The sequence below is a fragment of the Cryptotermes secundus genome, unplaced genomic scaffold (genome assembly GCF_002891405.2).
Source record: "Cryptotermes secundus unplaced genomic scaffold, Csec_1.0 scaffold26, whole genome shotgun sequence".
NCBI lineage: Eukaryota > Metazoa > Arthropoda > Insecta > Blattodea > Kalotermitidae > Cryptotermes > Cryptotermes secundus.
The window spans coordinates 1769242-1783276 of NW_019743656.1; the positions used below are offsets into that span (position 1 = coordinate 1769242).

At 41.3% G+C, this 14035-nt stretch overlaps 2 protein-coding genes across 2 annotated transcripts in view; both read left to right on the top strand.

The window, feature by feature from the left end:
• The first annotated feature begins 297 nt into the window (after positions 1–297).
• Positions 298–2453, top strand: LOC111874191 (mitochondrial inner membrane protease subunit 1). Its single transcript, XM_023869480.2, has 3 exons — positions 298–506; positions 1196–1393; positions 2051–2453. Exons 1-3 carry the CDS (start codon positions 387–389, stop codon positions 2222–2224), a joined length of 492 nt encoding a protein of 163 aa, XP_023725248.1. The 5' UTR covers positions 298–386; the 3' UTR covers positions 2225–2453.
• A 981-nt stretch (positions 2454–3434) lies between these two features.
• The window catches only part of LOC111874186 (beta-1,4-mannosyltransferase egh), a 40137-nt gene continuing 29536 nt past the window's right edge, over positions 3435–14035 (top strand). Inside the window, exons 1-2 of the mRNA XM_023869471.2 lie at positions 3435–3802; positions 4019–4827. Of these exons, the coding sequence (XP_023725239.1) occupies positions 4024–4827 (804 nt within the window). The 5' untranslated portion in view covers positions 3435–3802; positions 4019–4023. The remainder of the gene's footprint in view (positions 3803–4018; positions 4828–14035) is intronic.

Sequence of the window (14035 nt, forward strand, 5' to 3'; positions counted from 1 at the left end):
GTCAGAAATTGGAGCAATGATTCCCATATGACGTCACGCAACACGCGAAAATAATTTCAGTGTCTCTTGGTTCCTTGTCTTTATATTTACTGGTATTGATGTCCATCGATATATCTCAGGGTTACTAGGATTTTACGTCAAAATGAAGTTTGTAAATTCAGTTTCCCAGTGCATACTCTGAGTCTTCTGAGCGTGTTCTGACCGCAATGTAAATAAGAAATGCATCAGCCGAATGTTCACAGGCATGTATGTATGTGGTATAGTGAAATTATGTGTTGGTAGGGTTGGTAGTACCACAAGTTTTGTTAAATGAAGAGCGGCAATGCGTTGGTTGAATGTAAACGTCGAACGAGCAATATTAAAGTTGCATTGAATATAGGAATTAAATGAATTATATACCAAATATAAGCAATTGTGCAACAAAAGTAGCAGGAGTACTGGCTTATATGGTCCAGTACGGTTGTATAACCCACTGTGCTTTGGAATATATTGGAGACTTTGTGATAGTAAATATACTTATTATCAGTGCCTTTGGTTTATTTAAGTATCCCAGAACGGCCTACAGCTTTTCAGTTATAATAATTGTGCTGTGGGCATATTAAATATTAAGTTGGCATAAATTTTGCATAGTTTCTGTGGGCAGGTATATAGTGAGTCAAATCGTCAACTCAATATGACGTTTGAGGTTCTCACGGCCGTGACTGGGAAGTTGTAGTTTGGAGATAGGTATCACTACACCTCTGCGTCTCATCACAGAAGTCCGTATCATCATAGTTTTATGAATTTCTTTATCGCATTTTATTTCTAAAAAATGTTTACAGCTTATTTAAAGAAATCCCTTCCCAGTCCTTCATTGGCTGCTTTAATGGCAGTGGAAATATTATGAAAGAACAAAACTTTGAAAGCCATAGCAGATTACAGTTGAACATTGTACTAATTTTCTTTGACTTTCTGTTTAAGATTCTATTTCAGTTCCTTATATGAAAACGGACCCCCCACCCCCACCCTAAACATGGCCTGTTTAAGATTTCATCAGAAAGAGATTCTATCAAAAACAAGAAGTCACAAATTATCAAATTGTGGGATATGTACCTAGTACTACTGTATCAGGGCCCCAGTATTCACAGGTTGCAACAGTTTCTGTGAGAGAAATAAACAATATATTGGTATCTGGAGGACTGTGCTTATTTTGCAGTGTACTGGCCCTTCAATGGAACCAACAATTTATACAGATGATATACTTTTGACTGAACATATAACTCCAAGGTTTCAACGCATCAAGAAAGGTGACATCATAATTGCGAAATCTCCATCAAATCCTCGAATACATATTTGTAAAAGAGTTGCAGGGATGCCGGGTGACAAAGTGTTAGTGGGATTTTCATCACAAGTGGTACGTTTAAAAGCTTGTACATTACTGTAAAACGTTGTAAGGTTACTGTCTGTTTCTTAAATTGTTAAAATGGTGTCCAGGGCGGTCTGTGTGAGATTGTCTTGCAGTGGACCCCTGCCATTCTTGTTCCCATTAATGCTCCATACTCTCCTATCTCTTTCTTCCTGAGATGTGGAAACAGATATTGTGCTTTAAGCCTTTTTTTGCACAGTGCTTTAGAGTGTTTGTTATATCTCGATGTTTTTCTGGAGTGGATGAAGCTTTTGCACACAGATTTCACAGAAAATCGCAGTACCTTGTGGAATCGTTTTTCATGGCTTTCTGGATGCAGTAACAATGTATGTCATATTAGGTAAACACAAATTGAATTTTTTTAAAAAACCCTGAAGGGGCTAATATTAACTCTTCCTTGCCCCCAACAGATGCCAAGCAGTAAATAATATCTTGTGTACACATTATGATATATAAGGAGCAACAGCATTTTATACCATTTGTATATTATGTGGCAGTAGGGTAGGTCAGTGTGATATGCAGGTATGTTATGTTATGTTATGTCAGAAGATGTCTGGAAAGTACAGTTTTTGACTGACTGGTGAGCTGAGTCAGTATTTGTTGGATCCTCTCCGTGTATCACACTGAATTGTCTTAATATTCCAGGTTCCTCGTGGTCATGTGTGGCTTGAAGGGGATAATCGCAATAATTCAGCAGACTCGAGGATATATGGTCCTGTGCCACAAGGTCTTATTCGTGGGCGAGCGCTTTGCAGAGTGTGGCCACCAAAAGAAATAAAAATGTTAACACACAAAGAGACTCAAGTCTTGACGAGATAACTTATCAGATATATTCGCAGCATATATCTTTATTTCTTTGCTCTTCTAGTACTTAAGTGTTTTTGAAATCAATTATAATAAATTCACTTTTCATTCTTCATGCTGGTAGATGGACAAATAAAAATTTTCTGTATATGTTGCTTAAAACTGGGCTGAGAATTCTGTGTGAAAACATGCTATGTGCTTCTGTATGCGGTTTAAAATTGTAATAGTCCTAAAGGAATATTTATTAATGTGTTTTGAAATATTTGTGCTCTTCCTGTGGCCATCTGCCCTCTTGAATTCTCCATTTTATTAGCCTGCTTTCCTTATTTTGACAAAAAAAAAACAAAGGAGGCTTATGAGACTGTGTTGCTGTCTGTGTACCCCTCAACTCCTGAAAGAGTGAATAGTTGAGCTACAAGAGACAACTGTTACGATACTATGCAAACATATATGTGATGTGTGACATGACACCTTAAAACTGGTATAGTGCAGTCATGGAAGCATCACAAAGACGACAATTGCTAGGCAACGGCTTGGTAAACCCGTGAATGCACATGCAACAATAGAGGAATTGTTGGAAGCAGTCTTCTACTTATCCTGATTTCTTTTAAGTAATATGCAGGTTTTGATCCAAATAAGTTGGTAGATGCAGTTTGTGTTGTGGGGATTTAGTAATGGCGGCCACTCTCATATGAGGTTACGGGCTTTTCCATTGTGGCGAGTATTTAAAAGTCTTTGCTATACACGTTTTAAAACTTTATTTTTAGCTTACTTTCCTTATTTTGAAAGAATAAAAGGAGGCTTACGTAATAACCTTGCTGTCTGATAGGCAATGGCTACAACTCGTGTATATTTGCCCTATCGTTGCCATGTCAGTGAATTCAAATTCATTTGTCCTTTCTATTAGAACACTACATGTTTCTGCCTGGCTGGCCATCATCATGTGTACAAGTTATAGTGGACACTGTGCCTCCTAGCGACGCTCATACATTTTGTCGTCATTCGTTTTTCTTTGGTTGCTTTAATTGCAAGTAAACACGCTCCCGTGGCAAAGAATTCACATGCAATAATAGAAGAATTGAACTCTTCGATTTCTATACGATTTAAACACCCAGTATTGGCGCGTAATGTCGTGTGGTAAGTTATGTCCTGCCATCTGTACGTAATTGTTCAAAGTTACATTCGAAGAGCTATGAGTTTCAGGTTTTGACGTAGTTGGAGGGAGAAGGACAAATACCAGACGCTCTGCATACGATTCGTCTTCCCCTTCATCGCTGAGTGTTCTGATCGTTCTGATTATTTTGAAACTCATCAGTGTACAGTGGCTATATAGACGTGATTGGTCGTTCTGGCGTGTGTCAGTCTGCGATAGGTTTCTCACGTTTGTTGTTTGCACGTAGGTGAGTTTCATAAAGCAGGATAAAAGATGAGAACCGTGAAGCGTTCGGAAAATCGAAGTTAAGTGCAAAAAGGAAGGTGCCGGTGTGTTAGGGTGGTCGTTGATTGTTATGTGAATTGTTCAGATGTGTTAGCGAAGTAGGCGTAGATGCGTGTGAGTGGTAGTTTGTGGAGTTAGAATTCAAATTCTGCAAGGTGAGGCAGACTAATTTAATTACATTTTATAAACTATATTATTTTGGAATTGTTTTCGGCTTAAGAAAAGGATCTTTTAAGTACGCGAATTAAGTTATTAAGCCTGAGGAAATCGAAATTTGTGCACTAAATCTGCAACATTTTAATGTATACATGTATATTGTATAAATAAGGGAGTCCACCAAGTGATTTTGAATTCTTTTTGCTATATTTTAGTGACGATGCTGACTGGAAGGACGAAGCACATTCTTCACTGCATTCTACTTTTCACAGTAATTGCTGTATTTGAAATTTTCACCGGAGGTGTTCGATTAGGGAACAGCAGACTAGAAGAATTTGATCCATGGGATAGGTATGGATATGTTGGAACCTTTGTGCTGTACTTGTTACGCCTCTTAACCTTCCTTCCACTACCGCAGGTGCTTTTCAACTTCGCAGGACTCACACTTTATAGTGCATTCCCCGATAAAGTGACACTTAAGGGTTCACCATTATTGGCTCCATTCCTCTGCATCCGAATAGTGACAAGGGGAGATTATCCTGAATTAGTTCGTGTAAATGTTGCTCGTAACATGACCTGTTGCACTGAGGCTGGTCTAGAAAACTTTCTGATTGAGGTTGTGACGGATAAAGCTATTGGTTTGACACCACATAGGCGTGTCAGAGAGGTTGTGGTTCCTCCATCTTACAGACCAAAGAGTGGGGCTCTGTTTAAGGCCCGAGCGCTTCAGTATTGTTTGGAGGATGGTGTGAACATTCTAGCTGACACTGACTGGATTGTGCATCTTGATGAGGAGACGTTACTGACTGAAAACTCTGTTAGGGGAATCATCAATTTTGTGTTGGATGGGAAACATCATTTTGGACAAGGTCTCATCACTTACGCCAATGAAGACGTAGTGAATTGGGTTACAACACTTGCTGATAGTTTCCGAGTGGCTGATGACATGGGCAAGCTACGATTGCAGTTCTCCATGTTCCACAAACCATTGTTCAGCTGGAAAGGATCCTATGTTGTGACTCAGGTTAGTTAAGTTTTACTTTATGTCTCGTTACATTCAAGAGGTCACAGAGGGAGAGTTTGCTGTTACATGTCATGTTGCATAATATGTAATTGTACTATATGCATGCAGCTCTGGAAATTTTAAACTTCGAGGAGACAAATGAAACAAAAGATATACTGCAGAGACTGTGGTGTAGGAGACACAGCTATGCATGTGTTCCAAGAGCATGTTATCATTACATTGTCGAAATATAACAGTAAACAGATGTGGACAAATATGGTAACCTGCTTACCAGTGGCAACAGAAAAATTGTACCTGGCACCTGATCTCCTACTCAGTATCCAGGAGTCTTCCAGCCTGGTTACTTATGGCTTAGAAAAAATGGCAAACCACATTCAGAGAAGTTTTAGAGGAGCATAATTTATAAGTCATATTAGTTATTGTCTCTTTTAAATTTGATTTGTCTTTCCTATTATACATGTGATTCCTATCCTGTGTGTGTTTAGGACAAACAGTACAATAGGTATAAATGAATCTTGTACATCGAGTGAAGGCGAAAACGACAGCAAGGTGCCAGGTGACATATTTCTGATGTCCAAAATATCTGGATACCACATTTCAAAATATTTTTGATCTGTATAATAAATATAAATTTTGTCAATATACGACTTTAATCTCTGTCATAAAAATAATCTCTAAAATCAGTAGATAGAGAAACAGAAGAAACTTCCATAAGATGACCTCAAGGTTGTGACTGACTCTCCCCTCCAATCGTTCCCAGCTCACCACCATTGTGACTGAGTCTCCTCTCCGATCATTCCTAAGTCACCACCATTGTGACTGACTCCTTCTTAGTATTTCCATTTCATCACTGTGACTGATTCTCAGTTGTGTGCGTATTTAGTCACAATGATGAATTGTGAATTTGTAATGACTGGGAAGGAAAACGCTCTCATGACGTAAAGAGCTGTCTATGGTCAAGGGTTAGTAGTAACCCGGACTATGAATCAGATGCACTGCTGTGAGCTAGCTTACTCAGCAGTGAACAGTTCCCATTGGAGGTCATAAGACCATTGTGAACTGCAGGCTGACAATTTCTAGCTTATCTCTTGCCATGTCAAAGCATGTAGAAGGGGAAGCACTACACACATTCCATCCCAGTGCTACATAAAAAGTAGCTTCACCCACATTACTGTGAAAAACACACAGAAACAGCTGCAACTTCAAATGAAGTTGGGAGGGATCATCACTCCTTGTGGTTGTTACGAAGCAACATATTTGTGCATTTCTGCATACATGGAGATACACTGCATTCCTGCTGAACACATCGACATGTAAATTAACATTTTTCAGCAAAATAACTGCGGCTGTTTTTTTTAAACAAGGAAATGTGAAACATCATTTTGTTATATATTTGATGAAATATATTATGATGTGTAATTATTTAAATTAAAACCTTTAATGATTTTAATCTATTTTTCTACAATACTTTTTTTTTTAAGAATCATATGGTTTAGAGCCTTACGCTGTTCTAATCTGGACAACAGTAATAATGTCAGAACAGAGAAATCTTTCACACCTGCAACTGGCTAGAACACAGCCATAATCACAGAAGAGTTTCCAAATAAGTAGTGTGCTCTTGAGGTTAAGAAAGGGAGCCATGTTCATGCTGTTAGTATTCTTTGTGTTTCACTTCGAGGGTTTGAACACCCTGGCATATGTACATTATCAACATCAATTGAGTTTAAGTGTTCATAGGACAGAATTAATTTACTTGATCTGTTTAGAGAATACAAACAAGATTTAAGAACTGTGGCCTCTTTCCACAGCTGTTTAAATATCTTGGATGGTTAATGAAGATTAGTACATAAAACTTTGCATTGACGCATGCCAGTGGTCACTTGCCCCTATGCTAAAGTTACTTACTTTCATAAGATGAATGAAAGGAACCTCCCTGCCATCTCTTGGTAAAAAAAACACAAACTGTTTGTGACTTCGCAACAGTAGGAGTCATATGTTCTGTAGAAACTTGCCAACCAAAAGTTCTTTAAATGAAAAGTTTTAGAAGAGGCCATTTCTGTGGTAGGAAGATTGAGCTAGCGTTATTAAGCATTGAATGCAGAACCAAACACATTTGAACTGTTTCTGAAGGCATTAGGGTGCAAGTAGAGTGTTTGAAAGAAGAGAGAAAATCGGGAAATGCACGAGGATCATTATCTTGGATGGATGTTATGCAGCTCCTGAGCAGTGCTCACTAGCCTACATGTTCCAGGGGAAAAGTCTATTAATTCATATCAAGTAGTAAGTTTCACCAAGTTCTGTAGAGATAGGACCAAGGAATTTTGATTTTATGATAGCAATTTTGACCGTTTTGAGTACAGAAGGAATATAATAATATTTAAAAATTCGATTTCAGCTGCACAGAAAACTTACTATAAAGACCATCAAGTTAATGCTGTATATGGAAATAATTGCTGTTTATTGTGAGAATGACACATAAGAGAGCCAGTACGTTGTGTGGGCAAAATGTTGAGGATTTAATGTTAATATAGTTACCACTGAAATTTAAATGGTTAATAAATATATGGAATCTGTGTTGGGTTTGAGGTTCTCGTAACGGTACAGTCTTCTGGGATATAACGCCGTATATTTCAGAGACATCCCGACGTTAGGAGGCGACGAAAAGCGAACCCAGAGCCTGGAGGTATAAATAAGGGGAACTGGCCTTCTAGGTTGGGGGTATCTCGAATCTTGAGACGATACACCCGTCTTCGTGTCAAAGTTACATAAGGAGTATAACCGTAAGTGGAAAATAAAATTACTGTGTCGTGAGTCTCGAGGAGCTTGTCGCCAAGACGAACTGATTGGAGGTAAAACCGCCAGTCATAAATTAAATTGACTGTGACATCCCGACGTTTGCCCGCATGTTGCTTGCTGGTTGCCTGCTTGAATTACTGGAGGCAGTACGTACCTCCGAAACACCGGCAAACATCTACCAAACTACACGGCGTCTTATCCCAGAAGATAGTACGGTTCATAGGGAACTGAGTTTGGCGCTAGTTGCACAGGTTTCGAAATGGGCGACCCGTTTGCAGTGCTCCCAGACTAGCTATTGTTACGCATTTTTACATCACAGTTACTAGAGTTGTCCCGGACAGAAATACAGCAGTCACAGAAACTTATCTTCTCGTTCCAACAAGAATTGTCAGTGGTCCAAAGTTTATGCTATTTCATGGTGTAGCTGAGATCGTTTTATAACTGAGCTGTCAGTTGTCCCTAGGCTTAATGGGGGAGTGCATGTATAGATACACGTATTCTTTACCTCGGCACTAGTTGAAGGTAAATGGTCAACTTTACCCCCGGAGAAAGGGGCCCTTATACCCATTTGATAAAAGGCTCCGTGGGCCTAAGCGCTGGCCAGGACGCTGTGGAGTAGAGAAAAAATATCTTGCTTCTACCGGGTGTCGATGACCAACCCATAGTGTGTTGCTATACCGACGGAGCCACTTAGGCAGGGTAAATGTATTCCACCTAGTGACATGACACTCCCACAGCAGCTACCCAAACGTGCGACAGAAACATTCTAGCGGGAGCTTAGATGGGCTGTGCATGCAGCACACATGGAATACCCGAGAACTCCGTACACAGTTTAGGTCAGAATATTTAAAGGGAACAGATTATATGCTTAGATGGAAGGATAATATTGAAGTGGATTTTAGAGAAATGCACTCGGATGTAAACCAGCCCAAGTGTTGGACGACCGAGGAATTGGAATTCGATTCCCAACAGGGGAAAGAGACCTCTTCTTCGTGGCGTCCAGACCGACTCTGGGACCCACCCATAGTCCAGTCCTTGGGTACGGAACACCAACCCTGAGGGTAAAGTGGCCGGAACGCGAGGCTGCCGCTCACCATCCAGTGCCGAGGATAAGAATGCCTGGGGCTATACCTTCACTCCTCCATACTTCTTCATGGCGTAATTCTTAAGCATGGGGACTTTACCTTGAAGGAATAAGTTGTGATGGTTTGGAGTGGACTCAAATGACTCTGGTTAGGGACCTGTGATGAATTATGACGAAGACGGTAATGAATCTTTTGGTTCAATGAAAGGTGGGGAAAGTTTTGACTAGATGAGCAACTGCCAGCTCTTCAAAAAGTACCTTGCTTCATGGAGTCAAGTTATGATAACGCGTTGAACGGTGAAATCGTTTATCAAATTTATCCCATGTGCAGTGGCGGCTCGTAGCTAAAATTAGTGGGGGTGCTGCTCCAGAAGCGCACAGTTCCATACAAAGATTTGGCTACTGACATTAAGCTTAAGGATTATATATTGTATTGTACAAGTATAAAGAAAGAATTAAAGAAAAAAGGACTCATTATATAAATGTTATCGATAATATCACGTGGAAATTGGGGGGGGGGGCTGCAGTTCCGCAGTGCCTATACACGGGCCGCCCCTGCCCATGTGTCTGTGATGATTTATTTTTTGATGGGCACTTTCTTGGTTTCCGGAGAAAGGAAGCCGCTATAATGGAGAAACTTTCCATCGAAACTACAAGCGGTTTGGGCTTAATGGACGAAGGGCAATTTAGCAAAAGTAGGTAACTTTTTACGAGGCAGGTTCAGCTGACTTGGACACTGGAGACTGAGTCAGCGTTGCAGCGAATGTCTCTTCTGCTTCGAAATCTTTCAGCTGTGTAACGTACGTGGTTAAGATGAAGGAACAGGTTACAAGAACTTGTCCATATTTCAAGGTCTCGGGGAGGTGTTGTGATTCGTTGGTTTAAATAATGAAGAAGGCCAGACTCCTTAAGCGCAGTGTTATAAATCCGGATAACCTTGGATATAAAGAACAGCAGGAGAGACCTTTGCCAAATGGTTTCAACCTGACGTGAATACATTCATGTCTCCAAGGAGGCCTACAGGAAGCGTCATCCCGAAACGAGTTATACATGGCAGTTTTAACAGATCTTCACAGAAACTCATTAGATTATTCTACAGGGCAGGATTTAAGGGGCACCAAGTAACCGGGGCAGTGGCCCCAGGACCTCCACAAAACAGAAATAGAATCCATAGATTGTATATAGAGATATTTGTGTCTCTAAAACCACAAAAAGTTAGTTTGTTATATATAAGAAGAACAGGATTGTCGTGACCTAACTTTTATTGTCAGTGGTTGGGCATCACACGTTTTGATTGGTGCGGGTCTCCCACGACAGTAAATCCAGCCCATTTTTGAATCTGATAGTGCCAATGTTTCAGTCGCTTGAAACATGAAAAGGTACTTTTTTTTTTCAGAACTGTAAGGGCGAGGGCACACCAAGGAAACTGAGACCGCAACGCAACTGAATTTCCGAGAACTGTTATCAGCCTGAGTTGAACACATGTTACTGAATGGGGCAGCGCAACGCAGTTTCCTAAATTTGCGCTGCTCCATTCAGTAACATGTGTTCATTTCAGGCTGATAACAGTTTTCGAAAATTGCGGTTGCTTTGCGGTTGCCAGTTTCCTTGGTGTGCCCTCGCCCTTAGAAGTGACTAGAGACAACAGCCAACAGTTGCAAGCTGGATAACTTAGATCATTTGGGGGGGGGGTCGCCATAGCAGATAATTTGATCGTAATGAATTTAAATTTGGAGGGCTTCATGAGAAGCACGCAGTATCAGCTTTGAACTTGGGGACCATCTTAGTATTTGCTTAAAGACAGAAGAGAACCAAGGAACCAAGAAAAGAATATAGAAGCCCCCATAGGTTTCCCTGCTATCAGTCGAAATGATATTAAATATTCGGTTCGTACCTGACAGAAAGCATTGTCTTCATTCAAAGACCTGACGTTTAGGGAAGTAATATTTATTGTTAGTGCGGGTGATACTGTGCTTCAAAGAGTTAATCACAATAGATTTGGGCAAAGAAAAAATGGTTATTAAAAATAAAAGGTATCCATGTAATAGGCCGTGGAGGCCTATAAGGTTGTGAGACGTCGAGGCTCCCACATTTTCTAGAAAATCGGCTCACAGATGGCGGTGAGGTTGTCAGCCTTACCCGCCGGCCGCCCTTTACACCCAGGAAGATTCGTAGTACTCATTTCTGTTAGAGGCTTGAGTCGACCCCAGGGCAGTAGTGCGGCTGGAAGGATTAGATAATTTAGAAATCGAATAACCTCATCGAGAATCGAACCCGCGACTTTCCGGCTTGTAACATAGTGCCTCAGCTAACTACGCTACCGCGTGTCCAAGGTTGGTTAATAGTGTGTCTAGTTTCGTTAATGCCAGTTTCTCATACGTTCTGACGTTGAAGGACGTGTGGAAACAGCAAAAGCATAAGTTTGTTTATGGTTCTAGCCCAACATTATTCTTGCAGGAACCGAAAAATAATTTTTACTTAGATAATGTATCTCTGGACCAATTCGAACGCGTGACATTCTGAATGAGAAGCAGGAGTGTTACCCAGTACACCACGCCTTCACTTGTGGACATTTCTCAACCATTGGAGCACAGTGGTTGCTATATATACCGGCTGCTTTAACATAAAAACTCTGCATTTTGCTCACACGGCGTATTTCTATTACGTATGATTCTCACAGTAAACACAGATTATGACTAAACAGCATCAACCGGTAACAGACATCTTGTGTTTCCTTTGAGTTAGGAACTGGATTTTTTAAATGCTATTTAGATGTGTGCCAGATTTCACAGTGTTGTGGTGCTTCGAAGTGTTGAATCATGGGGAAATTTCCGAATCGATTATTTTCCTTCGGTTCCAGGAAAAAAAAAGCCGCGCGGTATTTTGAGCCGCCCGCACGCAACGGATGTTGGTAACCACGTGACGTGTCCGACAGTCTTGTGCGCTAACATTGGTTAGTTCCTCACGTCACGAGGACAACAAGTTCAGCGATGGGGCCACTGCATTACGTAAGACTTTAATGAAATCGTGCCAAATAAAATTATCGTGAATCTCCTCCATACAGCCCCTCCCAATACTCAAGAAGTTTGTTAATCTCGGATTTGAGGTTCTCACAGCGACTGTGAAAAGTAGAGCCTTCTGGAATGTCACTTCCTTCTTCTTCTTCTTCTTCGATGCTTGTTCAGCACATCTTCAACCTGAAGATGGAGGCAGTACGTCGGTGAACCTGTACCGTGTTACACGGCGTCACATCCCACAAGATAACACTATTTAAGGACGCTGTCAGCAGCTGAGACACCATATCACATCAAATGTGGTACCTTAACGTGAGATACTGTGCAGGCAGTTTCTTGGAGGGACTGAGGAAAAACTTATATGAATTACCGGCCTGCGGGCTGAGATTTGAACCCGGGACCACCTGAATATGAATCAGTTCTACCCACTAGTTAGCGACGTTCGCTGAAATTGCATAGGTTATGTAGAGTATATTGAGTTGGTAGGATACTTGTGAAAATGAAAGGATTTGGAAGGAAACGTTTGTGAGGGGTCGTTCCAAGTTACATATTCTTGGATTCTACTGTTTTTATTTGTGGTCTGTTAAACGACTTTGTCGGTAGCTCAGGCTATACAGTGTCGAATGGTAGGATGATTAGTGAATAATGAATTGGGAAGTATATTGTCATGATTTAGGGGTGTGTGTGACTGTAGATGGCGTATGGATTGTTGAAATGGTTTTATTTACCACGTATAAACACCACTTGGAACTACAACTTATTACAGCGCTATCGCTGATTTCCACACTACACGCTAAGTTTTCTCCAGGCTGCAGTATCTTCACTAGCCGTTCCCTGGCAACTGCTTTAATAGTGGAGATTCTTCAGCTTCACGCGGCGAGGTCCTGTCTAAACAGCCTCCCGTACAGAACTTAACTTGTTATCAAAGACAAAGTTACTTCACGAGCGGCGGTTTATTGCCAATCAGTTCGTCTTGGCGCCGAGCCCCTTGAGACTCACAACCAGAGATTTTTTCTTCAGGTGAACCATTGCAGTCATAACCCTTATGTAACATCCTCTCTGACAAGAGTACGGGGTTGTTTCCTATTAATATTCTTGGCCTTTCGTCAAGTGTACGTATCATAGCATGTTATTGATGAACTCGTTGCTTCAGATTGTTCTACTCAATATCTCGGCACGGACTACATAGAAAACACCTGTTTCCATTGTTGTAGTCCAACTGTTGCAGCTGCCTAGCAACAGGAAAGTGTTTACCAAGCCCATCTCGCGGTCATTGCACAGCAGAGGTTGTACACGCTACAATATGGAAGATTGTATTGTATTTGAGATACTATGCAGAAACTCGCCTGGGGGGACTGGGGAAGGCTACGAATAGTCGATACTGCGGACACGTCTCGAATCCAAAGCAGAAGCAGATTCGCGGGAAGTGTTCGATGATCACAGACCGCCTCCGTCCCTATATACCATGTCTGTCGCTGCCATGCACAGAACTGCGTGTTTCGTCGCTTTCGGAAAGTAAATATAAAGCTGATATGTTCATCCGAAATGCACAGCGTTTACGTTTACCCCGTGGGAGCGTCACATTGTAACAAGAAATTAATTTCGAAGTCTCCGTTGCATATGGATGCTGCCGGCTTCTGATCGCGGTGTAAATATGCATAAACGTAGCCTGATGCATTTGCGGGTTTATGACGTCATTGCAAATCTGCTGAGCCAGAAACAAAAAGAGACCTGCTTTGACTCAAGAGTTTCGAAGTGGTTTGTTTGTGCGCTCTGTGGTCTATTGGCCAGAGTTCCTGGCTACAGATCCAGAGGACCGGGCCCGATTCCCGGCGCTACCAGATTTTCTGAGAAGTAGTGGGTCTGGAACGGGTTCCACTCAGCCTCGTGGGGATAATTAAGGAGCTATTTGAGTGGAAAAGTAGCGGCTCCGGTCTAGAAAAGCGAAATTAACAGCCGTGGGGATTCGTTGCGCTGACCACGCGACAACATCTATCCGCTAAAGTTGGCACTAACTTCGCCGACAGGCGGCGGTCGCTCGGTCGGTATAGTTCGCTTGCGGGCTAAAACCACGGAATTTTTTTGTGCGCTGGTAGGTAGTGCGCCGTTACGTTTAAGAGAGACAACGAGAACACAAAATGATTGTAAACTTTATCAGATTTTAAGAGGATTATTATGGAACAGAGCGAGCCCAAAACAGTGCAATAATGATGTATAAAGTATAGTTTACGTATGATTCGAAGTTTGTCACAGCGATGGTTATGAAGACTGCTATCCTCTGGGATATAACGCCTTGTCCCTTGAAAGTCAACCG